The following is a 27,957-nucleotide window of genomic DNA, read 5'->3' on the forward strand; positions in this document are numbered from 1 at the left end:
CTGATGCTTAAAACTGTACAGATAATGGGTTTGTCTCAAAACCTAGTAAGTTGCCGTGCTGCCTAAATAGAAAGGAGTCAAACTTTAGAAGGCAGATTAATGAGTCTTGTTAGACAGTGATTCCGTCATCGGCTGTGCCCGCCCACTGCCGCAGTGTTAGCTTACTAAGCTAACAGAGTTAGCCTCAGGCCATTCTGCCCCACTTCTGTCCACCATATTCTGAATGTTGGGATTTCTAAATTCCCCTTACATTGCCTTTACATTTGAGGAAGCACACAGAACTCCCTTGTTCTTCAATCAGAATCAGGCATCTTAGTAGGCAGCATTTTGTGGCGTCTAAGAATTTTGTGACAGACCCATAGTGTACATTGTAAAAACAGGGATTGATCCCCCCCCCACACACACATTTATTTGGTGGTTTTAACTATAAATGATACTGTATGTTCATATTCTAGTTTATATCTCTTAAAACATAATGTTTGTATATATTTGTAAGTACTAAGATAAAAAAGACGTGTGTAAATTTGAAGTGGATGTTAAGTGGTGAACTACTTGAATGTTTCTTTACAAGCAGACAGAATAAAGTTAAAAGAGGAAGCATGCAGACATTCATTAGACATCTGAGCATTGATGCGTTCATTTCACAGCTGATATTTATAAAGAGAAAAAGATCAAGAGGAATCAAAGAAGAAAAAGAGGTTTGTACAGACAAGGATAAATTTGTTGGTACAGCTCATCACAACAATGCTTCATTCCTCCTGAAATGAGGTGAAATTAAAAGCAATTTTGAGCGACAGTAGGCTCCATGGAAGAAGACCCAAAAGAACTCTGAAATTTGCTAAAAAGAAAGACTGAAATTTGCTAAAAAGCACAATGACAAGCCACAGTGCTTTTGGGAGAATGTTCTTTGGACAGATGAGACCTTTTTGAGAGCTTTTTCACAGTCACAGCTCTATATTCACACACGAACAAATGTAGCTTTCAAAGAAAAGAACACCAGACCTACTGTGAAACATGGAGGAGGCTCCGTTATGTTTTGGGGCTACTTTGAAATTTCAAGACTATCAAGGCATTCTGAAGAGAAACATACTTCCAATGTCAGAAAGCTCTGTCTCAGTTGTAAGTGATGGGTCCTCCAACAGAATAAAGACCCAAAACACACAGCTAAAAGCACTCAAAAGTGGCTAGACACAAAACACTGGACTGATTCTGAGATTAAAATCTGATCTGAATGGTATTGAACGTCTATGGAAGGAGCTGAAACAGTCTGGAGAGGAGTCTCATTTTGAGCTACAGAAATCGATTATTTTTAGTGATTGTCTCTAAAGGTTGTGCAATAAAATATAACGTGCAAGGTCCAATAATTTTTGTCCATGCCATTTTTATTTTATTTTATTATTTAAAATATCCTGTTGATTTAACAATTAATTATTTAATGTTTTACGGTTGAAACGGTAGTTATTTGTTATACAAGATTCATCAGTTCACAAGGTTATATCGAACACAGTCATGGACAATTTAGTTTCTCCAATTCACCTTACTTGCACATCTTTGGACTGTGGGAGGAAACCGGAGCACCCGGAGAAAACCCACACAGACACAGGGAGAACATGCAAACTCCACATAGAACGGACCCAGACCGCCCCACCTGGGGGTTGAACCCAGGACCTTTTTGCTGTGAGGCGACAGTGCTACCCACTTAGCCTGATTTGTCTGATTTTTGTTAACTTTGAAATAAACAGTGATGGATACCAATAACTAGTCAGGTTTAAGTTAAAATTTTGGGTTCGTTTTTTTGTAGAAAGGTTCCAACAAATTTGTCCATGTCTGTACAGTAAGAGGCTGAAAATGTGTGTGAGGAAGTAAAAAAATAAAAAGATACTGACCTAAATTGCGCTTTTTATCATCTATAGCGATGTAGCGAATGCAGGGATTATTGGTAACATACTTGGCCACCCAGGGGACACCGATGTGCACGCTGGCTTTGTAGAAGAGACCCAGGGCGTAGCGAGAGGAATAGCTAACAGCCTCTAGCTTCTGCCTTTCACACTCACTCATCACTACACACACACACACACACACACACACACACACAAAGACAGTACATGATAAAGTCACCTGTAAGCATCACTCACCTGGGCAGACAGCTGTGCAGTGTAATGCAAATACTTATAAAATGTTGTTAGCTAAGTTACAAGTCGCTATAAAAATGTAATCCCTGTTACATGAAACAGCTACACAACAGGCTACTTAGAAAAACACATTACTTGTCACGTGGGAGAGAAAGGACTCAAGTGCGGAGATTAACTTAAACAATAATTTTATTTTTTTAAATGAAAAATTAAACACAAAACACAAAACAAAAACAAAACCAATAATGAACCCCGCTGGAGACCGCTGGGCGATGCAGGCAACGAAAACTGAAAAAGGAAAACAAAGATTAATGCAAGGCGCGAACCCGGGTCGCGCCGGTGCATGGCGGTTGTGTTGCCACCGCGCTAACGTAGCGCGGGTGAGGGGGTGTGTGTAGACGCTGAAGATAAAGCGCTAGGTATGAACCGGGTAATGGCGTTATAGCCGAGCGCTTGACGGCATCACCATTAGGCAGTTACTGAACCTACAGGCGCTGAAACATAAAGCGGTGGGTGTGAACCGGGTAATGGCGTTATAGCCGAGCGCTTGACGGCATCACCATCAGGCAGTTACTGATCCCACTGTCGCTGAAAATAAAGCGGTGGGTATGAACCGGGTAATGGTGTTATAGCCGAGCGCTTGACGGCATCACCATCAGGCAGTTACTGATCCCACTATCGCTGAGAATAAAGCGGTGGGTGTAAACCGGGTAATGGCGTTATAGCCGAGCGCTTGACGGCATCACCATCAGGCAGTTACTAACCCACCAAGCTGAAAGCGCTAAGGCACTACAGCAATATGACACGGGAGTTAAGGACTCCCGGACATCAATAGCCCCCAGCACAGCGGTGGGCTACGGGAAGATCGCGATTGGCGTGACTTCGCTGCAGGTTGCAGCTAAGGAAGTTCGCCGATCTGAAAAGATAAGAATAGAACGAATCAGTTAGACAGCCTCAGAAGTGCGGATTCGAACCGGGGATGTTGACGCGAGAGCCGAACACTTAACGGCCTCGCCACCCAGCGGTTTCCGAAACCGAATGACCACATAAGATAAGAGGATAAGGCGGATACGGCTGCAAGCGATATCGCTTGCTGTTTAGCAGCACCGCTAAAGCTAACCGAATAAAGAAAAGGCAGCGCGAGGGCTGCACGGCGTCGCACCACGCTAAAGCAAATAGGCAAAATAAAGATGTTACCTCGACCTTGCAGTCTACACACCCGAATGGCACATGCCACCAGGGGATACCGACTGACCTATAAAAGCGTGGATGCGCTGCCACCAGAGAACTGAAAAAAACAAACAAAAGAAACAAAAGCAGACAAAAGGTGCGACACCCGCTGCTGTGCAGAGCTGGCTTAAGTAAGCCAGCCCACAGCTGCAGGCAATTCGCCCTAATTGGAAGGCCTATTATTTAAGGCCTTCCTCTACTGAGCTCTGTAAGGCTCTGTGACATCAGGGAAGAGTGGTAAGTACCACTGACGCCACAGAACCTTACAGTACCCCCTCCTTAAAGAGACCTCTCCTGAGGTCTCTAGCCCAGCGGTCCAATTCCCCCAGGCCGCCACAGGCAACCGGGGGAGTGCCCCCCCAAAAAATTTTTTGGGAGAGAACGGGGGTTCTCCGCTGAGTCCAGAAATGGTCGCACCTTTCTGTCACGTGGGAGAGAAAGGACTCAAGTGCGGAGATTAACTTAAACAATAATTTTATTTTTTAAATGAAAAATTAAACACAAAACACAAAACAAAAACAAAACCAATAATGAACCCCGCTGGAGGCCGCTGGGCGATGCAGGCAACGAAAACTGAAAAAGGAAAACAAAGATTAATGCAAGGCGCGAACCCGGGTCGCGCCGGTGCATGGCGGTTGTGTTGCCACCGCGCTAACGTAGCGCGGGTGAGGGGGTGTGTGTAGACGCTGAAGATAAAGCGCTAGGTATGAACCGGGTAATGGCGTTATAGCCGAGCGCTTGACGGCATCACCATCAGGCAGTTACTGAACCTACAGGCGCTGAAACATAAAGCGGTGGGTGTGAACCGGGTAATGGCGTTATAGCCGAGCGCTTGACGGCATCACCATCAGGCAGTTACTGATCCCACTGTCGCTGAAAATAAAGCGGTGGGTATGAACCGGGTAATGGTGTTATAGCCGAGCGCTTGACGGCATCACCATCAGGCAGTTACTGATCCCACTGTCGCTGAAAATAAAGCGGTGGGTATGTACCGGGTAATGGTGTTATAGCCGAGCGCTTGACGGCATCACCATCAGGCAGTTACTGATCCCACTATCGCTGAGAATAAAGCGGTGGGTGTAAACCGGGTAATGGCGTTATAGCCGAGCGCTTGACGGCATCACCATCAGGCAGTTACTAACCCACCAAGCTGAAAGCGCTAAGGCACTACAGCAATATGACACGGGAGTTAAGGACTCCCGGACATCAATAGCCCCCAGCACAGCGGTGGGCTACGGGAAGATCGCGATTGGCGTGACTTCGCTGCAGGTTGCAGCTAAGGAAGTTCGCCGATCTGAAAAGATAAGAATAGAACGAATCAGTTAGACAGCCTCAGAAGTGCGGATTCGAACCGGGGATGTTGACGCGAGAGCCGAACACTTAACGGCCTCGCCACCCAGCGGTTTCCGAAACCAAATGACCACATAAGATAAGAGGATAAGGCGGATACGGCTGCAAGCGATATTGCTTGCTGTTTAGCAGCACCGCTAAAGCTAACCGAATAAAGAAAAGGCAGCGCGAGGGCTGCACGGCGTCGCACCACGCTAAAGCAAATAGGCAAAATAAGGATGTTACCTCGACCTTGCAGTCTACACACCCGAATGGCACATGCCACCAGGGGATACCGACTGACCTATAAAAGCGTGGATGCGCTGCCACCAGAGAACTGAAAAAAACAAACAAAAGAAACAAAAGCAGACAAAAGGTGCGACACCCGCTGCTGTGCAGAGCTGGCTTAAGTAAGCCAGCCCACAGCTGCAGGCGATTCGCCCTAATTGGAAGGCCTATTATTTAAGGCCTTCCTCTACTGAGCTCTGTAAGGCTCTGTGACATCAGGGAAGAGTGGTAAGTACCACTGACGCCACAGAACCTTACATTACTAACATCAAATTTGCCAATTATTAATAATATTTTCATCAAGTGGCAGCAGGCACTGTGAGTGTTGCACAGTTTCAGGGTCCAGGAGACCAGGGTTCAAACCCTGCAACTGTCACTTACAGTACAGGGATTTCCTACCACCTTCCAAAAATAGCTTGTAGATGGCTTGGCTACTCTGAACTGCCCAGGGTGTGAGTGAATGTGTGATGGTTGTAATGTCTTGTAATGAACTGGTGTCCAGTCCAAAGTGTGTTCCTGCCTGCTGCTGAAAATTCTAAAGTGGACGATGGCCCACAACACCCCTGATCTCAATAGAAGTATTTACATGGTGTCACCAGTGAATTAATGAGAAGATCATTTTATTCATATAAATCTGTGAATCTAGGAACATACAGACATGGCTGGATTACTGACCGGGCCAGTGGGGCCAGCGCCCAGGGGCCCTTGAGGGCAGGGGGCCGCGGGGGGGCCCTGGCCCAAAACATTTTGCGATGCCTATCAACATTTATGATACAATATATTTTTATTTCCGAGGGCCCTCCATTTTAAGGATCCTCTGACTATTAGGGACTTTGACCCCAGGGCCTCTTGCGGGCCCTAGCCTTGCTTTTGGGGCCCCTAGCCATGCTTTTGGGCCCTAGCCATGCTTTTGGGCCCCTTATGAAAATGGATGAGGCGTTGTGGCACTGCTCTGACTTCGACTTCTGGAAAGAGGGGGGCATATTTTTAGAGGGCCCTGGTTATGAGAGCCCCTACCAGGGGGCCCTAGAGAAGAGCAGGGCATACCATTAGAGGGCCCTTGATCACGAGGGCCCCTGCTATGGGGCCCTTGACTTCCATAGAAGTCGTTTACCATGGCTCCTTGACTTTCTAGGGACCTACAAATTGCCAGGCAAGCTACCAGATTTCATAACAGACGTTTTGTTGCAAATATGCGATTCAGGCCCTTACTTAATGTTTCTGAATTTGTATTGTTTCAAAATTATTATGTTCAATTTCTCTTAAGCGCAGAGACACAAATTAATTTAGCAATTTTGCAATTATTTACATTTAAGACAACTCTTTGCCCAGGGGCCCAGACTATCCTTAATCCGTCCTTGCATACAGAGCTAGTGTTGTAATGTAGACGAGGACACTGCATTGCATGGCTGCTTGTTTATGTTTGATTATATAATTCAGGTAAGTAAAATCACTTTTAGAAAGTTTTTACAACTGAATAGTAAACTTTAGACAGTCTGGTCTTGGTAAAAGCTTCCAGCTAAATGACTCTGAATGATTAACACTGTTGGGAGGTGAAATAAAGGAGGCACAAAAACTCTTTTTACTGTGAACAGAATGTGACTGAATTAAACCTGTTAAATGACTTAAAAAGGTCCGCCCTCTAAATGCTAGTCTGTGATTGGGTGGTTGAATTTCGCCCGCTCGCTCTGTTCTGTATACACCTCTGTAGAGTCAGTTAGTCAGCTCTCATGCTCAGGAACGCTGTGAAAATGCCAAAAAGTAAACTTTTGGTGGCAGCGAGGAACGGACTTAAATATCAAAAGTAGACACAACATTTAGTGAGTAAAACAGTAATTTGTTATAGAATTCTTGCTTAAATTGGTCAAAAACTCTGTTGTATGGGTTATAGTTTCATTCTGTGTGTTGCAGTATCATGCCCCCCTGTTCCTGGTGTGATGTCCTCCTTTTTGTGGCTATGAATGTGGCCACCCTAGCTACTGCTACTACTACTAGTACTTTTGTTACTACTACTACTGCTACTAATAGTGCTACTGCTACTACTACTATTACTATTGTTACTACTACTACTGCTACTAATAGTGCTACTGCTACTACTACTATTACTATTGTTACTACTACTACCACTGCTACTAATAGTTCTACTGCTACTACTACTATTACTATTGTTACTACTACTACTACTGCTACTAATAGTGCTACTGCTACTACTACTATTACTATTGTTACTACTACTACTACTGCTACTAATAGTGCTACTGCTACTACTACTATTACTATTGTTACTACTACTACCACTGCTACTAATAGTTCTACTGCTACTACTACTATTACTATTGTTACTACTACTACTACTGCTACTAATAGTGCTACTGCTACTACTACTATTACTATTGTTACTACTACTACTACTGCTACTAATAGTGCTACTGCTACTACTACTATTACTATTGTTACTACTACTACCACTGCTACTAATAGTTCTACTGCTACTACTACTATTACTATTGTTACTACTACTACTACTGCTACTAATAGTGCTACTGCTACTACTACTATTACTATTGTTACTACTACTGCTACTAATAGTGCTACTGCTACTACTACTAGTACTATTGTTACTACTACTGCTACTAATAGTTCTACTGCTACTACTACTATTACTATTGTTACTACTACTGCTACTAATAGTTCTACTGCTACTACTACTATTACTATTGTTACTACTACTGCTACTGCTACTAATAGTGCTACTGCTACTACTACTATTACTATTGTTACTACTACTACTACTGCTACTAATAGTGCTACTGCTACTACTATTATTACTATTGTTACTACTACTGCTACTAATAGTTCTACTGCTACTACTTCTATTACTATTGTTACTACTACTACTACTGCTACTAATAGTGCTACTGCTACTACTATTATTACTATTGTTACTACTACTGATACTAATAGTTCTACTGCTACTACTTCTATTACTATTGTTACTACTACTACTACTGCAATTAATAGTGCTACTGCTACTACTACTATTACTATTGTTACTACTACTACTACTGCTACTAATAGTGCTACTGCTACTACTATTATTACTATTGTTACTACTACTGCTACTAATAGTTCTACTGCTACTACTTCTATTACTATTGTTACTACTACTACTACTGCTACTAATAGTGCTACTGCTACTACTACTATTACTATTGTTACTACCACTGCTACTAATAGTTCTACTGCTACTACTACTATTACTATTGTTACTACTACTGCTACTAATAGTTCTACTGCTACTACTACTATTACTCTTGTTACTACCACTGCTACTAATAGTTCTACTGCTACTACTACTATTACTATTGTTACTACTACTACTACTACTGCTACTAATAGTGCTACTGCTACTACTACTATTACTATTGTTACTACTACTACTACTACTGCTACTAATAGTTCTACTGCTACTACTACTATTACTATTGTTACTACTACTACTGCTACTAATAGTGCTACTGCTACTACTACTATTACTATTGTTACTACTACTACTACTACTGCTACTAATAGTTCTACTGCTACTACTACTATTACTATTGTTACTACTACTACTACTGCTACTAATAGTGCTACTGCTACTACTACTATTACTATTGTTACTACTACTACTACTACTGCTACTAATAGTGCTACTGCTACTACTACTATTACTATTGTTACTACTACTACTACTACTGCTACTAATAGTTCTACTGCTACTACTACTATTACTATTGTTACTACTACTACTACTACTGCTACTAATAGTTCTACTGCTACTACTACTATTACTCTTGTTACTACTACTGCTACTAATAGTGCTACTGCTACTATTACTCTTGTTACTACCACTGCTACTAATAGTTCTACTGCTACTACTACTATTACTATTGTTACTACTACTACTACTACTGCTACTAATAGTGCTACTGCTACTACTACTATTACTATTGTTACTACTACTGCTACTGCTACTAATAGTGCTACTGCTACTACTACTATTACTATTGTTACTACTACTACTTCTATTACTATTGTTACTACTACTACTACTGCTATTACTATTGTTACTACTACTACTACTGCTACTAATAGTTCTACTGCTACTACTACTATTACTATTGTTACTACTACTACTACGGCTACTAATAGTGCTACTGCTACTACTACTATTACTATTGTTACTACTACTACTACTACTGCTACTAATAGTGCTACTGCTACTACTACTATTATTACTACTACTACTACTGCTACTAATAGTGCTACTGCTACTACTACTATTACTATTGTTACTACTACTACTACTGCTACTAATAGTGCTACTGCTACTACTACTATTACTATTGTTACTACTACTACTACTGCTACTAATAGTGCTACTGCTACTACTACTATTACTATTGTTACTACTACTGATACTAATAGTGCTACTGCTACTACTTCTATTACTATTGTTACTACTACTGCTATTAATAATTCTACTGCTACTACTGTACTACTACTACTACTGCTACTAATAGTGCTACTGCTACTACTACTGTACTACTGCTACTACTACTGTTAGTGCTACTGCTACTAATACTACTACTTATGTTAGTGCTACTACTAGTGCTACTCCTACTAATAGTGCTACTACTACTATTGCTACTAATATTGCTACTGCTACTACTACTACTGTTAGTGCTACTGCTACTAATATTGCTACTACTAGTGCTACTGCTACTAATACTGCTACAGCTACTATTACTACTGCTACTACTACTACTACTACTGCTAATAGTGTTACTGCTACTATTACTATGCTACTGCTAGTTTTACTATTGCTACTACTGCTACTACTAATAGTGTTACTGCTACTATTACTATTACTACTGCTACTGCTAGTATTACTATTGCTACTACTTCTATTACTGATGCTGAACTAATAGTTATACTGCTAGTATTACTACTACTACTGCGACTAACAGTGCTGCTGCTTCTTCTACTGCTATCAGTAGTGCTACTGCTACTAATACTGCTGCTATAAGTACTACTACTATAACTACTACAAGTACTACCACTAATATATGGACACCTGATTTGAAATTGTACTTAAACAGAAAGTTTAACCCCCGGCAGCACAACTGCTGTGCAACACTGTAGATGAGTGTGTGAGGAGCAACTTACAGACAAACACTTATCAAACAGAAGCAATATTTCAAATCTTTTCTAAGTTAAGGGCAAGACATCAGTGTTGTAGGAAAAATGTACACATAAATCAATATTTCACCACCACAGAGGGACTAATTAAAGTTAAGGACTATCTAAGCTATAAGCTTCAGGTGCACTCGAGGCTGGGACTGATGCGCTGGTGTGGCTGAAGGATGTAAACAGTCTGGCGTTCACACTGCTGAGGGAATCTGGACACGCTAAAGGAGAACATTAGCTCTCTTTGGATGTTAGGTTTTTTTTTTTGCTTTCTTTCCGAGAAAGCCTGTGTCCCTGTTTCCGGTTGAGAACATCTGTTGTTTGTTGGCCTCAGCAGCTCGAGCTTGGCCCTGCTTTAGTCATCTAAGGCCCACGGGTTCTGAGTATACCAAAGGTTAGAGTTCAGTTCTTCAGAAGATAATGCACACTTCACAAACTCCAAAGCCCAGTGTGCATCAAGTTTTCAAAAACTGAACAAAGAGCCTGTAGAAGCACGATTAACCAAAGCGCATCCTCCTCCCGTGTCAACTTGCAGATGGTTTACAAGCTTGCTATAAATAGCGAGAGTCCAAATTTATCAGGGGGCTTATAAACATGTGCGAATGTTCAAACGAAAGAATCCTGCATCCCACTGATGCCTCTCCAATAAATCAATGACCATATGAAACTCCTCGTTTTTTTTTATACGCTGTGGCTGAGCAGTTTTGCACAACAAAAGAAAATGCCACGCAAGCTCGGCCTGCGTCTACAAGCCGCTGCAGGAATCCAGATGACACTCGGAACACTTTCCCAAATGTTCATTTAATTAGCGAGCAAACAATCCGACTACAGAAAAAGACCATGACTGAAATCAATCGGTCATGTGACTGTCGCTGGTCCTTCTGTCATTTTCTGTGCTGTTGCACGACATCTGGGCCGAATTAGAAACATGTAACTGTGCCCCTTGGTACCAGAAATCTGGTGCTGCAGCTGAGCACGGAGATGATTCAAAGCCTGAGGGCGAAAAAAAAGGTTATCTTATTTTCTAGTAGCAGGGAAGTCTGAGTATGGATCATGCTATTGTTAAACGGCACGAAAGATCCCCACAAAAAATGTGGTGCCTAAAAAACACATATTCCACTGCATTCTGATGGATCTAGAGAGGTTTGGATGGGACCTGCTGGAAATGACCAAAAGGAACCTGCGAGTCCTTTCCAGCAGGTCTTATCAAAATCTCTCTAGATCCTACAGGTTCCTCATGGGTCCTTTTCAACAGAATCAACAGCTTTGAACCTATAGGATTTAGAGGGGTTTGGAAAGGACCAGCTGGGTTTCTCCTGGGTTCTTTCCAGCAGGTCCTTTGCAAACCTCTTTAGATCCTACAGGTTCCTCCTGAGTTCTTTTCCTGCATGTCTTTTTAACACCTTTCTAGATCCTACAGGTTAGTCCTGGGTCCTTTCCAGCTGGTCCTTTCCGAACCTCTCTAAATCCTACAGGTTCAAAGCTGTAGGATCTATAGAGATTTTGATAGGACCTGCTGGAAAGGACTCGCAGCAGGTCCCATCCAAACCTCTCTAGATCCATCAGAATGCAGTGGAATATGTGTTTTTTAGACACCACATTTTTTGTGGGGATTTAGAGAGGTTTGGAAAGGACCAGCTGAAAAGGACCCAGGACAAACCTGTAGGATCTAAAGAGGTTTGCAAAGGACCAGCTGGCAAGGACCCAGGAGGAACCTGTAGGATCTAGAAAGGTGTTAAAAAGACATGCAGAAAAAAGAACCCAGGAGGAACCTGTAGGATCTACAGAGGTTTGGAAAGGACCTGCTGGAAAGGACCCAGGAGGAACCCAGCAGGTCCTTTCCAAACCTCTCTAGATCCTACAGTATCCTCCTGGGTCCTTTCCAGCAGAATCCAAAGCTTTGCTAGAGAAGTTTGTAAAGCACCTGTTGAAATGGACCTAGCGAGGCTTTGAAAGGACCCAGGAAGTCTCTGTAGGATCTTGAGAGGTTTGGAAAGGACCAGCTGTAAAGGACCCAGGAAGAACCTGTAGGATCTACAGAGGTTTGGAAAGGACCAAAGAGGAATCTGTAGGATCTACAAAGGTTTTGAAAAGACCTTTTGGGAAAGATCCAGGAGAAACCTGTAGGATCTAGAGAGGTCTGGAAAGGACCTACTGGAAAGGACCCAGAAGGAACCTGCAGGATCTAGAGAGGTTTTATATTGACGTGTGCTTTAAGGCGTTCTGGTCAAAGGATTTGGGCGTCCATAACAACAGCATGATTTTATTCTCATTGAACCATTCGTGTGTGCTGTACTGTATACATGTGTTTTGGATTACTGTTCTGCTAAAGGACCCATCCATGACCTAGTTTTAGCCTCCCGGCAAAGGCAGCCAGATTTTGTTTGAATGATCTCCTGGTACTTAATGGAATCCATGATGCCTTGTAATAAAACAGGGTTCCCTGCAAGAGGGTGCATTTGGAGGTAAAACAGCCACCAAGGGTTTTATTTGACTTTGGAACCTGGTTCTGAAGTTTCTGTGTCTGGCAAATTACACATGTAAGATTTACACTGATCAGCCATAACATTGAAACCACCTCCTTGTTTCTACACTCACTGTCCATTTTATCAGCTCCACTTACCATATAGAAGCACTTTGTAGTTCTACAATTACTGACTGTAGTCCATCTGTTTCTCTGCATGCTTTGTTAGCCCCCTTTCATGCTGTTCTTTAATAGTCAGGACTCTCCCAGGACTCTCTCAGCACTGCAGTGACACTGACATGGTGGTGGTGTGTTAGTGTGTGTTGTGCTGGTATGAGTGGATCAGACACAGCAGCGCTGCTGGTCGCACTGTCACTGCTGGACTGAGAATAGTCCACCAACCAAAAATATCCAACCATCAGCGCCCCGTGGGCAGCGTCCTGTGACCACTGATGAAGGTCTAGAAGATGACCAACTCAAACAGCAGCAATAGAGGAGCAATCGTCTCTGACTTTACATCTACAAGGCGGACCAACTAGGTAGGAGTGTCTAATAGAGTGGACAGTGAGTGGACACGGTATTTAAAAACTCCATCAGCGCTGCTGTGTTTGATCCACTCATACCAGCACAACACACACTAACACACCACCACCATGTCAGTGTCACTGCAATTCTGAGAATGATCCACCAACTAAATAATAAAATGAATTATTATTGATTTTTAATTTGTTTAAACGTGTACAAGTGTATTTATTTGCAAGTTCAGTGTTGTTAGTGACAATTTAACTGTTTTCAGTACACGGAGGGAGTTGTTGACATGCTAGCATGTTGTGCCACCTCATCCCATTGGTTTCAATGGCATGATGCTAACTGATGTTATCGCTGTCTAAGTAGTGCGTTCGAATAACTTGCCTTATAAGTCGATGACTTATTAGAATCCTCTCTACTTAGGCAGCTGCCTGTGTAGACAGTAAGACAGCAAGGTAGCTCACTAGGTTTTTGAACACACCCATTGCTTAATTCTGACAAGATTTGCCAATAAGGACACAGAAAGAGTAGGTAGACAAGAGCTGAAGAAAAAAAACTGAAGGCATAAACATTGCTGAAATAATTCTGCATGAGCACTTATCAATGACAAGAACTGGGTATGATTTATTCAAGTAATTTTATGTAGGAAATAACACAAAGCTAACAGACTAGCAAAGTAGTACACCGGCTTACTAACCAGCTTCAGTGTCCATGGACCTGTTCACAATGGAGCTTGTTTAAATCAGAATCAGATTTATTGGCCAAGTATGTGGATACACACAAGGAATTTGGTTCCGGCTTATGGTATCTCTAGTATAAATACAGTATACAAGCAATGTATATATTAAACATTAAACACAAAAATATACAAACTATAAGATTATATACAGGCAATGAACAGAAAATGTATGGATGTGTGCATGTACAGTGTATCACAAAAGTGAGTACACCCCTCACATTTCTGCAGATATTTAAGTATATCTTTTCATGGGACAACACTGACAAAATGACACTTTGACACAATGAAAAGTAGTCTGTGTGCAGCTTATATAACAGTGTAAATTTATTCTTCCCTCAAAATAACTCAATATACAGCCATTAATGTCTAAACCACCGGCAACAAAAGTGAGTACACCCCTAAGAGACTACACCCCTAAATGTCCAAATTGAGCACTGCTTGTCATTTTCCCTCCAAAATGTCATGTGATTTGTTAGTGTTACTAGGTCTCAGGTGTGCATAGGGAGCAGGTGTGTTCAATTTAGTAGTACAGCGCTCACACTCTCTCATACTGGTCACTGAAAGTTCCAACATGGCACCTCATGGCAAAGAACTCTCTGAGGATCTTAAAAGACGAATTGTTGCGCTACATGAAGATGGCCAAGGCTACAAGAAGATTGCCAACACCCTGAAACTGAGCTGCAGCACAGTGGCCAAGATCATCCAGCGTTTTAAAAGAGCAGGGTCCACTCAGAACAGACCTCGCGTTGGTCGTCCAAAGAAGCTGAGTGCACGTGCTCAGCATCACATCCAACTGCTGTCTTTGAAAGATAGGCGCAGGAGTGCTGTCAGCATTGCTGCAGAGATTGAAAAGGTGGGGGGTCAGCCTGTCAGTGCTCAGACCATACGCCGCACACTACATTAAATTGGTCTGCATGGCTGTCACCCCAGAAGGAAGCCTCTTCTGAAGTCTCTACACAAGAAAGCCCGCAAACAGTTTGCTGAAGACATGTCAACAAAGGACATGGATTACTGGAACCATGTCCTATGGTCTGATGAGACCAAGATTAATTTGTTTGGTTCAGATGGTCTCAAGCATGTGTGGCGGCAATCAGGTGAGGAGTACAAAGATAAGTGTGTCATGCCTACAGTCAAGCATGGTGGTGGGAATGCCATGGTCTGGGGCTGCATGAGTGCAGCAGGTGTTGGGGAGTTACATTTCATTGAAGGACACATGAACTCCAATATGTACTGTGAAATACTGAGCAGAGCATGATCCCCTCCCTCCGGAAACTGGGTCGCAGGGCAGTGTTCCAGCATGATAATGACCCCAAACACACCTCTAAGACGACCACTGCTTTATTGAAGAGGCTGAGGGTAAAGGTGATGGACTGGCCAAGCATGTCTCCAGACCTAAACCCAATAGAACATCTTTGGGGCATCCTCAAGCGGAAGGTGGAGGAGCGCAAAGTCTCGAATATCCGCCAGCTCCGTGATGTCGTCATGGAGGAGTGGAAAAGCATTCCAGTGGCAACCTGTGAAGCTCTGGTAAACTCCATGCCCAGGAGAGTTAAGGCAGTTCTGGGAAATAATGGTGGCCACACAAAATATTGACACTTCAGGAACTTTCACTTAGGGGTGTACTCACTTTTGTTGCCGGTGGTTTAGACATTAATGGCTGTATATTGAGTTATTTTGAGGGAAGAATAAATTTACACTTTTATATAAGCTGCACACAGACTACCTTTCATTGTGTCAAAGTGTCATTTTGTCAGTGTTGTCCCATGAAAAGATATACTTAAATATCTGCAGAAATGTGAGGGGTGTACTCACTTCTGTGATACACTGTATGTATGTACAGTATTTACTGACCAATGTATGTATGTACATATAAGCAGAGGTACACAATATCTGGTAACATATCAGTGGTAATATACAGTAATAGTAAATAGTAAATAGTAAATATTACTTAATTAAAGAGGAATTAATTGTTTTAAATATTCAGTAAACCCTTGAGTTGCGAATGGTTTACCATACGAACATTTTGGGTTACGAACGATCTTTTTCAACTTAACGTACAAAGAACTTCGGATTACGAACCGAAATTCGCGAAACACATTACGTCACAAACAAGTTAACTCTGACCGTCTCTCTCTCTCTCTCTCTCTCTCTCTCTGTCTATATATATATATACATATACCGTATATATATATATATATATATATATATACACGTATATATATATATACAGTGTATCACAAAAGTGAGTACACCCCTCACATTTCTGCAGATATTTAAGTATATCTTTTCATGGGACAACACTGACAAAATGACACTTTGAGACAATGAAAAGTAGTCTGTGTGCAGCTTATATAACAGTGTAAATTTATTCTTCCCTCAAAATAACTCAATATACAGCCATTAATGTCTAAACCACCGGCAACAAAAGTGAGTACACCCCTAAGAGACTACACCCCTAAATGTCCAAATTGAGCACTGCTTGTCATTTTCCCTCCAAAATGTCATGTGATTTGTTAGTGTTACTAGGTCTCAGGTGTGCATAGGGAGCAGGTGTGTTCAATTTAGTAGTACAGCTCTCACACTCTCTCATACTGGTCACTGAAAGTTCCAACATGGCACCTCATGGCAAAGAACTCTCTGAGGATCTTAAAAGACGAATTGTTGCGCTACATGAAGATGGCCAAGGCTACAAGAAGATTGCCAACACCCTGAAACTGAGCTGCAGCACAGTGGCCAAGATCATCCAGCATTTTAAAAGAGCAGGGTCCACTCAGAACAGACCTCGCGTTGGTCGTCCAAAGAAGCTGAGTGCACGTGCTCAGCGTCACATCCAACTGCTGTCTTTGAAAGATAGGTGCAGGAGTGCTGTCAGCATTGCTGCAGAGATTGAAAAGGTGGGGGGTCAGCCTGTCAGTGCTCAGACCATACGCCGCACACTACATCAAATTGGTCTGCATGGCTGTCACCCCAGAAGGAAGCCTCTTCTGAAGTCTCTACACAAGAAAGCCCGCAAACAGTTTGCTGAAGACATGTCAACAAAGGACATGGATTACTGGAACCATGTACTATGGTCTGATGAGACCAATATTAATTTGTTTGGTTCAGATGGTCTCAAGCATGTGTGGCGGCAATCAGGTGAGGAGTACAAAGATAAGTGTGTCATGCCTACAGTCAAGCATGGTGGTGGGAATGCCATGGTCTGGGGATGCATGAGTGCAGCAAGTGTTGGGGAGTTACATTTCATTGAGGGACACATGAACTCCAATATGTACTGTGAAATACTGAGCAGAGCATGATCCCCTCCCTCCAGAAACTGGGTCGCAGGGCAGTGTTCCAGCATGATAATGACTCCAAACACACCTCTAAGACGACCACTGCTTTATTGAAGAGGCTGAGGGTAAAGGTGATGGACTGGCCAAGCATGTCTCCAGACCTAAACCCAATAGAACATCTTTGGGGCATCCTCAAGCGGAAGGTGGAGGAGCGCAAAGTCTCGAATATCCGCCAGCTCCGTGATGTCGTCATGGAGGAGTGAAAAAGCATTCCAGTGGCAACCTGTGAAGCTCTGGTAAACTCCATGCCCAGGAGAGTTAAGGCAGTTCTGGGAAATAATGGTGGCCACACAAAATATTGACACTTCAGGAACTTTCACTAAGGGGTGTACTCACTTTTGTTGCCGGTGGTTTAGACATTAATGGCTGTATATTGAGTTATTTTGAGGGAAGAATAAATTTACACTGTTATATAAGCTGCACACAGACTACTTTTCATTGTGTCAAAGTGTCATTTTGTTAGTGTTGTCAAATGAAAAGATATACTTAAATATCTGCAGAAATGTGAGGGGTGTACTCACTTTTGTGATACACTGTATATACAGTGAGCGAACATTCGGACAGCGGACGGTGTTTTTTCTGTGTTTTCTTTATATTTTGTAAAATTCTATATTAAAATGTCCCCAGAGAAGGTGCAGAGGAAGCGCAGTTTTTTGTTGTTGTATAATTAGTCCTGCCAGTAGGTGTCACTGTGTATCAGACAGAGGGGACAGTTAGTGAGAGAGAAGAAGGAAGTTATTCTTTCGTGAAATTACACCTACAAAGTACAACATTATTGAAATAAAGAAGGAAATAATAGAGAAATATGAGAGTTATTGTTGTTTCTGGTAGATACAATGTATTATGGTGTATAGTAAAGCACACGTACTGTACTGAAATGTGATGTGTGTTTATGTACAGTACAGTACACCACTACTGTGTATTGTTGTTTATTATTGTTTATTACAGGAATGTATATTCTATAATTTAAGATTAAGGAAAAATAAACTTGTATTTATAACAAAAAAGACCATTTAAGACATTAGAGAGGTTAGGGGTAAGGGGGGGGTTTGGGAGGTCTGGCACGGATTAATTCTATTGACATTATTTCTTATGGGAAAAATAGGTTTAACTAACGAACATTTTGACTTAAGAACAGCCCTTCGGAACCAATTAAATTCGTAAGTCAAGGGTCTACCGTATTACTTAGAGTTTGGAGGAGCGACGACTATCGTAACACTTTCAACATACTTGTCTTTTTGCATGACAAAATGTGTTGGCACTTTATGTGGACAAGAAAAGGCATGCTTTCACCAATTACAACCTCCTGCTTACTGCTATGCCCAAAACACACACACACACACAAGCTCTTGGATACGCAGCTAAAATCCTGAAATCCTGCTCAAAATAACGTCGCTTCTCCATGCTTTTTACAGTGTTTTTCCTGAGGATTCTCAGAAAAACCTCTAATAAAGCATAAACGAAGCCTCGGTAACAGTTCTTTATCCCCCCCTCCCTAAGGGTGATGGAAGAAATGGTGTTCCAGCAGCTTGTTGTAGGTGGACCTGATGGGATGGTTTGCATTTTTCCAGATGGATGTTCAATTGCCATCATCTGGAGGAATATTTAGCTCTGTTTGCCCTTTTCCTCACACAGCTGGCCAACAGGTGGGGAGCAGAGCTTTTTCACCGAGTGGAACAAAACTCAATCCCAGTTCCCCTTTTTTCTCCCCGTCATCTACAAACCTGTTTAAAGTTAAACAATTCTGAAGTTGTGAGCTGTACATATGGTGCTTAGATTAGATATTAGATTAGGGATGGGCTAAAATATATTTTTCGTTTTGTGTTCATGTACATACAGCTGTGGTCAACATTACTGCCACCCTTGATTGTTTAATAATAAAAAGCCAGTATTTTCAGAAGTAGGAGCATACACCGATCAGCCATAACATTAAAACCACCTCCTTGTTTCTACACTCACTGTCCATTTTATCAGCTCCACTTACCATATAGAAGCACTTTGTAGTTCTTCAATTACTGGCTGTAGTCCATCTGTTTCTCTACATGCTTTGTTAGCCCCCTTTCATGCTGTTCTTCAATGGTCAGGACCCCCACAGGACCACTACAGAGCAGGTATTATTTAGGTGGTAGATCATTCTCAGCACTGCAGTGACACTGACATGGTGGTTGTGTGTTAGTGTGTGTTGTGCTGGTATGAGTGGATCAGACACAGCATCACTGCTGGAGTTTTTAAATACCGTGTCCACTCACTGTCCACTCTATTAGACACTCCTACCTAGTTGGTCCACCTTGTAGATGTAAAGTCAGAGACGATCGCTCATCTATTGCTGCTGTTTGAGTTGGTCATCTTCTAGACCTTCATCAGTGGTCACAGAACAATGCCCACGGGGCGCTGTTGGCTGTATATTTTTGGTTGGTGGACTATTCTCAGTCCAGCAGTGACAGTGAGGTGTTTAAAAACTCCAGCAGCGCTGCTGTGTCTGATCCACTCATACCAGCACAGAATGAGCTGAGAATGATCCACGACCCAAATAATACCTGCTCTGTAGTGGTTGAAGAACAGCATGAAAGGGGGCTAACAAAGCATGCAGAGAAACAGATGGACTACAATCAGTAACTGTAGAACTACAAAGTGCTTCTATATGGTAAGTGGAGCTGATAAAATGGACAGTGAGTGTAGAAACAAGGAGGTGGTTTTAATGTTATGCCCCATCGGTGTATGTAGCAAATTCATAACGTCAAAATATTTCATTAGCATGTCCAAAAGCCTGTCAACAGCAATGATTTAAAAAAAGAAATTGAGACTAAACGTAGTGCATGACATGAACAAGATTAAAGATGCCCTTCCCTAATAGTTGGCTGCACAACCTTTGGAAACAACGACAGTCTCCAAACGTTTTAGCAGTCATCTCTGAGCTTCTCGCACACGTACGCTGACAGTTTCTTCCACTCCTCCACTCTTCCACTTCAACTCTCTCAAACTTCTGAATGTTTACAGGGTTCATTTTCCAAACAGCAGACTTCAGCTCTCCAAGGATTTTTAACTGGATTGAGATCAGGACAAAAAAATGAACTTCTCCTCATAGGGACCTTTCATAAGCTCTAAATAAGAAAAAAACAACTGTATTTTGTTTCCCTAGTGAAACAGCATGAATCTCACGAGTATTCGTGTCATATCCTGAGACGCAGAAACAGCCTCACGCACCTTTTCTTCTCTTCCTCTTTGCACACTTGTCACCACACAGAACTCAGTGTAGTGGAGCCGGCTTTGTGTCTGTCTGTACACTCCATGTTTGCTTGCTGGGTAGCAGCTACAGTCATGTGAAAAAGTAAGGACACCCCATGAGAACCTTTTTGAACATATTTAAACATGTGAACATTTGAGCTTCATTTTAACAGTACTGAGAGATTATATAACTAAACAAATAAAACTGAAAAAATGACTTTTAAACACAAGTTGTAAAATGTAAATGAACAAAAATGGAAATTTATCGTGAGGAAAAAGTTAGGACACCCTATGCCCTAATAGCTGGTATTTCCCCTTTGGCTGACATAACATCAATAAGACGTTTCCTATAACCATCTACCAGTCTCTGACATCGACTTGGAGAAAGTTTACCCACTCCTTCATGCAGAATTTCTTCAGCTGTGTGAGGTTTGAGGGGTTTCATGCATGCAGCATCTCAAAAGGATTAAGATCCGGGCTTTGACTTGGCCATTTCAGAACTCTCCATTTCTTTCTTTTGAGCCATTCCTTGGTGGATTTACTGGAATGTTTTGTCATTGTCATGCTGGGTCATTGTCATGCTGCATGGTCCACCTCCGCTTCAGTTTTTGGACAGATGGTCTTATCTTTTCCTCAAGCACCCTCTGATACAGTGAAGAATTCATCATGGACTTCTATACTGGAGAGCTTGCCAGGCCCTGCGGCTGCAAAGCAGCCCCAAACCATGACATTTCCACCTCCATGCTTCACAGTTGGTATGAGGTTCTTCTGCTCAAATGCTGTGTTTGGTTTGCGCCAAACATGTCTTCTGTTACTGTGCCCAAATAATTCAACTTTGGATTCAATTCAAAACTTTGGATTCATCTGTCCAAAACACATTGTTCCAGAAGTCCTGGTCTTTGTCTAGGTGTTTTCTGGTAAACTTTAGTCTTGCCCTGATGTTTTTTTTGACAGCAAGGGTTTCCTCCTTGCACACCTCCCATGAAACGTGTGCAGTCTCTTTCTGATGATAGATGCATGTAACTTGCTATCAACTGTGGCAGGAGCTACCTGTAGGTCCCGTGATGACATTGTAGGATTATTGAAGATTTCTTTATGAATCTTGTGGTCTGCTCTTGGGCTGAACTTGCTAGGACGGCCTGACCTGACCATGTTGGCAGTTGTTTTAAATGTTCTCCACTTGTAAATTATTTTCCGGACAGTGGAATGGCTTTAAATCCCTTACCAGATCTAAAGGCCTGAGAGAGCTCTTTAGATCTCACCACTCACTTCAACAATCAAGAGCAAACCAAACTAATGACTGAGGTTTAATAAAACTCCAATGTCCTCTAACGATGGTCTAATCATTGCAGCTGATGTGGTGCACCTGAGTCTAATTTCAGACATTTTAAGTAGTAATAAATGTGGGGGTGTCCTAACTTTTTCCTCACAATAAATTTCCATTTTTGTTCATTAAATTTTACAACTTTAAATTGTGTTTAAAAGTAATTTTTAACATTTTTTGTGTTTAGCTATATAAGCTCCATCTCTCAATACTGTTCAATGTGCTCAAATGTTACTGCTCGAATGTTCATATCAAATGTTTAAATATGTTCAAAAAGACAAAGGTTTTCATGGCGTGTCCTAACTTTTTCACATGACTGTATGTGTAAAAACACACCAGAATAAACTGACATGTGAGCTGGCTGCATTGAGACAGAGTACAATTCCCAGGTAACTACCGAGAGAGGAAATTATAATAAAATATACTCAGGCAGGTTATGTACACCATAGCATAGGAAAAAAATACGAGAAAAAAGAAGAGCCTGTTTGTACAGTCTGTACAGTAATGCTACATGATGGGTGGGACTAGGTGGGACTTGATAATTATAAAGCTTTATGCACGTGTGCTTATGTAGGGTGTAATCTACACATGTACAAACACTAAATAAACTTTTATAATTTGTATAATTTTTTTTTTCCTGTTTTATTTTCTCCCATTTTCTCCCCAATTTAATGTAGTCAATTTGTCTTCCGCTGCTGGGGGATCCCTGATTTGCAGTTGAGGTGGGTATATTGCTGCTCACACCTCCTCCGACCCGCGTGCAGCCCTTAGCGGAACCCTTTTTCACTTATGAACTCTGTACAGACGTTTCTCTATCTGCCAGTCAGGGTCCTTACATAGTGTTTGAAGACCCCACACACATAGCCCAGTCATCCTGCCCTAGCAGAAATGTGTCTGCTGCAGGCACTGCCAATTATGGCTGCTAGATGGTGCCCAGCCGACCGGTTTTGGACCGAGGAGTTTAGAATCTCGGCGCTGGTGTGCTAGCGGAATATCCCTGATTGTTATTATTTAATAGTGTTTAATTGTGTCTATTTTTTTCATTTATATTTTTTATTTGATAACACAGACAAGACCGCCTGGTGTCCCTGTACTTCAGTAAACACACAAAATCTGTGATGTCCTGACTGACAAGAGCCGTACCTAACACTAACACACCCCTTCTGACACGTGTGTAGTAGCGTACCACTTCTTTTCACCTGCAAGAGGTGGGTTCACACAGGGATCAGTATCGTGTACAGAGAGTTATGCACTGATCTCCATTATTCCCAGTCTATTTGCTGGATAAGGCTGTGGTAAAACAGACAATAAATGAATGAATTAATAAATATAGCGCTGTTGGTAGCCCAGTAATGGGTGTGATTTGAAATATTTTTTTAATCTTTTTTTTTTAATGCATTTTCCTCTCAATTTAGCACACTCAATTTTGTCTTCCGCTGCTGAGAGATACCAGATTGCATCCAAGGAGAGCACGTCACTGTACACGCCTCTTCCGACACGTGCACAGCCCTCCTCTTCTCGCCCATGCATTCTGCACAGGCGTCTCTTCCGCCAATCAGGGTCCTTACACAGCGTATGAAGACCCACTCACCCACACATAGTCTGGCCCCCACCCTGCAGATACGGTGGCCAATTAGTATCTGATGCAGGCACCACCAATTATGCCCGCCAGATGGCGCCCAGCCGACCAGTGGCAACACCGAGTTTCGAACCGGTGTGCAAGCGAAATATTCATGCCACCTGGGCGTGAAATATTTCTTGAGTGAATTAGCAATAAGCCACTTCATAAAAGTGCTGTTGAGCAGAGACAAAACACAGCTTATACACAGTGGTGACAAATATCACTAAGCTAATTTTCTTTGCAACTTATTAAACGTCACATGATGTGTACTTGGGGTCTTTTATGTGTGCAAAGACCCAGTAAACTGCAGTGTAAACATTTTATAACCAGTAAAAGTAACCCAGTAATTAAAACGACTTTGAGTGTGAAAGGTAACTAGATCCTGTTCGTCTTCTCTCACTTGTAAGCTAACACATGCTGCCCGTGTGCTTGCCATCACCTGACTGCCAGCGCCTTGTTTTTCCAACGTGCAAATGTAAACCATGGCTGGTCCTTGTTGCAAGAACATCAGACCCTAACATGTCCAGAAGAGTGACTACGTTAGTGCATGCTGGCCTGCATGTGTGTGTGTGGGGGGGCTCTGACATGACAAGGTTAACGTTTTCCATTTGGCAGTTGAGTGGCTGGTGCTTGTGCTCCCTGGAACTTTGATGTGGGTTCGAGTGCAGGGCTCACTTAGACCCGGCGTGTTGACAGAGAGCTGACTGATCAATGCAGGCCACAGCCTACACTCCAGCACTCCAGCATGGGGGGAGCAGCCACAGTCTTTCTTCCCTTCGTCTCAGAACTTTTTGTATAAGTGCAGCACGACTACTGATTTTCGGAACATTTTTCCCACTGTTTCCACAAGGTTGCACAGAAGACTACAACATACGCCTGATCCATGTACATTGGGGATTGGAAGGCGGTGCGTTTACAGTAACTTGAAAGTGGTGACTAAATATCAACTGTGGAAGTTACACAGTCATACATTTTGCTATAAAGACCAGAGAAAGTGTTAAAACACGTTAATACATTAATAATTATTAATAATTGTTCAATACAGCACTTTTGATTTGTTAGGCATAAAAGATTTAATTAAGAGAGGACTGCTTAAACACCTTTTCCTGTCCTGCTTCAATGTTTTTTTTTTACATTTAAAGCAGTGTTTCAATACTATGTTAAAAGACAACTTCACATCTTTGTTTCTTTAATAGGGCTTGGTGGGTAGCACTGTCGCCTCACATCAAGAAGATCCTGGGTTCGATCCCCAGGCGGGGCGGTCCGGGTCCTTTCTGTGAGGAGATTGCATGTTGTCGCCGTGTCTGCGTGGGTTTCCTCCGGGAGCTCCGGTTTCCTCCCACAGTCCAAAAACATGCAGTCAGGTTAATTGGAGACACTGAATTGCCCTATAGGTGAATGGGTGTGTGTGTGTGTGTGTATGTGGCGCCCCGTCCAGGGTGTTATTGTGTGCCTTGCGCCCGTTGAATAGGCTCCAGCACCCCCCTGGGACCCTAACTGGATAAGCGGTTAAGAAAGTGAGTGAGAGTGTTTCTTTAATAACGACAAACCTGGAATGTGTTAACAAAATGTGCCCATGTAGAACAAATGCATATCATTTGTTATGTTTTTGTTTCTATAATGGCATCTGTATCTGTAAAGCTGTGCTGAGCTTCTAGCTGCAGGGAACTAATGGCAGTTAATGTCTGAGTGATTAACAACAGGTAATTAAATTCAGGTTCATTAATGTTAGCTTTATTAGGCCCACAAACTTTATTGTAGCTTTGTAAATTTGTTGTAAAAGTCAAAGCACAGCGCTGATCACACAGTACTGAAAAATGGTGATATATGTTCTGGGTACAAATAAAAGACAAAAATACATTGGTGATTTAGTGGTAGAGGAAGTTGTCATGGTCTCCTAATTTCTTGTTTGTGATTATGATTGACTAATGAATATCTGTGCCTGTGTAAATAGGGTGTGTTTGACTGCACCCATTAAAAAGTAACTTAATAAGTGCTCTCCTACCTATGATGGAAATAAAACCCAAATTGTCACCGTATGTTTGGAGACAAGTTGGAGATGTATGTTATATGTTTGCTGTTTATTAATTACAAGTTATCAAAGTTCTGCTTTACAACTGTGCATAACTATTCATTACTGAGGGGTTTAATGTTTAACAGTTATTCTGACATTGGACATGTTTAATTTTTATAATTGTTTCATCTTCATGTTTGACCACCGATTTATCCTGGTCCAAGCCGTGATGGCTCTGGTTTCCATGAAATCAATAGGCGCAACGCAGTAAGACATGATGCTTTTATCCAAAGTGTCTTACAATTATGACCAAATACAGTTTGAGCAATCAAGGGTTAAGGGCTGTGCTCAGCAGTGGCAACTTGGCTGTGATGGGGCTTGAACCGACAACCTTCTAATTACTAGTTCGGTACCTTAGCCGCTAAGCTACTGCTGTCCCTGGACAACCTCAGTCATTTCCCCATCAGACACAGGCAATAATTTCTGTATGTAGATGCCCGGTTGGCTGATAGGATTCGAACCCTGTATCCCAGTGGTAGTGAGCTAGTGTAATTTAGCGCTGAGACAACTAAGCAGCTTGTACATGTTTTTATTTCTGTTATAATACAATCTCAACCTTTATATAATTGTTTTACTAGTTCTTTTCCTTAACACAGAGCTGTCTTGGTATATGTATTGTGGTATTTAATGTAGTATATATCAAGTCAAAATCTTTCTGTTATTAAACACTAATCGACAGTTAGAGAGAAATATAACAGTTGGTAAATAACGGAATAGACGAGACCTCGTGTACAAAACATTAGAAGCATTAGAAGGAACCTAGACTGTGTAAACTTCTTAATTCAAACACGAAATCTAGAAGTTGAATGCAGAAGTTGCACTTGAACACATGGTCTGCTGGTCTCATGTTATAACATGAGATATTAAGCTTCCTCACAGGGCTTCCTTTGCTAGCACATGTGTGCACGTGTGTGTGTGTGTTTGTGCAGAGGTCAGACAGGTCAGGTATAAATGAGCTCCACTGCATGCTGATACGAACAGTAAAGAATCCCGAGAGCCAGATGGAGGTCTGACTTCCCCCAGGTAGCTCAGCACATCTAAATTCCACACCGAAAATAAGTGACCCAAAATTTAATACAATACCCAATGAATGACCATCGTCTATAGGTCTGCATGGATAATGTGCACATTTCTGCCCCTGCTGACAGGCTAGGCTTTGCTGGTTTCACATGACATCTACTGACCGTGAGTTGTGAGGCCTCACTAATCCTCAGTGCAGAGATTGGAGTCACTTTCGGGACTGGTAACACATTAGGAACAGCACGGCCTCCTCCCATCTGGCAGGAGCCACGGTCATAAAAAATCCTGCATTATTGTGAAACATGCTCAATGGCTCACTGGCAATCAATGGGGTGCAAAAGAAAAAAAGAGAATGGAAAAACAGAAGGAATCAAGGTACAAGTTCATCTTTTGGCTATCTACTTGGAAATAACTTCCCCAGGGCTGAATTATCCTTCCACTGAATACTCCATACGGGGATGGTGTCCAAATGAGATGTGGATGAGTAAAACTCACCTACTGCAAGCCAAGCCTGATGGATACTGTCTATTTTGAACCCAGCAGTAGATCTCTGAGCGCATGTCTGCATATAAAGGGCTGTGCCAGACCTCGGGCCAGGCTAGTGTTTCCAGAGCAAGGGGGAGAACCACAGCAAACGTCCGTGTTGGCTTCGGGAGGTGTGTTTGCAGTGCGGTGTTGAGTAATGTGAGGATTTTAATGTCCTGCTGGGTGTTTGATGAAGGAGCAGAGAGAGCACAGTTACTTAATAATGGTTATGTTTGAGATCCAGATGCTCAGACGCTACATTCACTAAGAAAACAGTTTTCACTTCTGTTTAATATGCAAATCTGATCCACGCGCAGTTCACGTTTAAAAAAGGGTGAAAACCGTATCCCACAATTAAACTGACAACCATTTAAGCTACTTATACTGATGAACTGGCTTCTAAATAGTGTTAAAAGCAAATAAAGTAAAACCTGATATTTAAATTAGTATGCATTTTAACACTGGTGTTATGCCAAATTCTACAGCTGTGCCATCAGAGCATACCCTCTTCTAAAAGCGCACTTTTAGAATTGTACATTACATGGAAAAATTATTATGCATTTCAATAATATAAGTGCTTGAGCAGCATGGCGGTTTGTTATACTAGCCCACTACTGCTGAGATCCAGGTTTGAATCAAGCAAGAATGGGGAAGAATACACTTTCACAACTATATTAATTAGTGTTTATTATTTTTAAATTATTACAAAATTAAGAGAGGTGGTGGGGTCTGCTCTGGAAAAGGGACGTCATGCCACTTCTGGGGCAATTCACTCTCCCAGGGCAGTGCTGCGACACCGATGAGTTACCAGAAAGATCTAAATGTGCTGGCATCACACACCTGTGGAAAACCAGTTGTAACCCAGTGGTTAAGTTGCTGGACTAGTAGTCAGAA

General features: G+C 42.0%; 1 protein-coding gene across 3 annotated transcripts in view; it reads right to left on the bottom strand.

Annotated features, from left to right (window-relative positions):
* rnls (renalase, FAD-dependent amine oxidase) overlaps positions 1–27,957 on the bottom strand; it is an 89,274-nt gene that overhangs the window by 33,758 nt on the left and 27,559 nt on the right. For all 3 annotated transcript variants that reach the window (XR_010013850.1, XM_063003187.1, XM_063003188.1), the window contains one exon: positions 1,887–2,060. Coding sequence is in view for 2 of the 3 variants with exons in the window: in XM_063003187.1 (XP_062859257.1) it covers positions 1,887–2,060 (174 nt within the window). In the remaining variant the exon portion in view is untranslated. The remainder of the gene's footprint in view (positions 1–1,886; positions 2,061–27,957) is intronic.

Source organism: Trichomycterus rosablanca, chromosome 10 (assembly GCF_030014385.1).
Source record: "Trichomycterus rosablanca isolate fTriRos1 chromosome 10, fTriRos1.hap1, whole genome shotgun sequence".
In the NCBI taxonomy this organism is placed as follows: domain Eukaryota; kingdom Metazoa; phylum Chordata; class Actinopteri; order Siluriformes; family Trichomycteridae; genus Trichomycterus; species Trichomycterus rosablanca.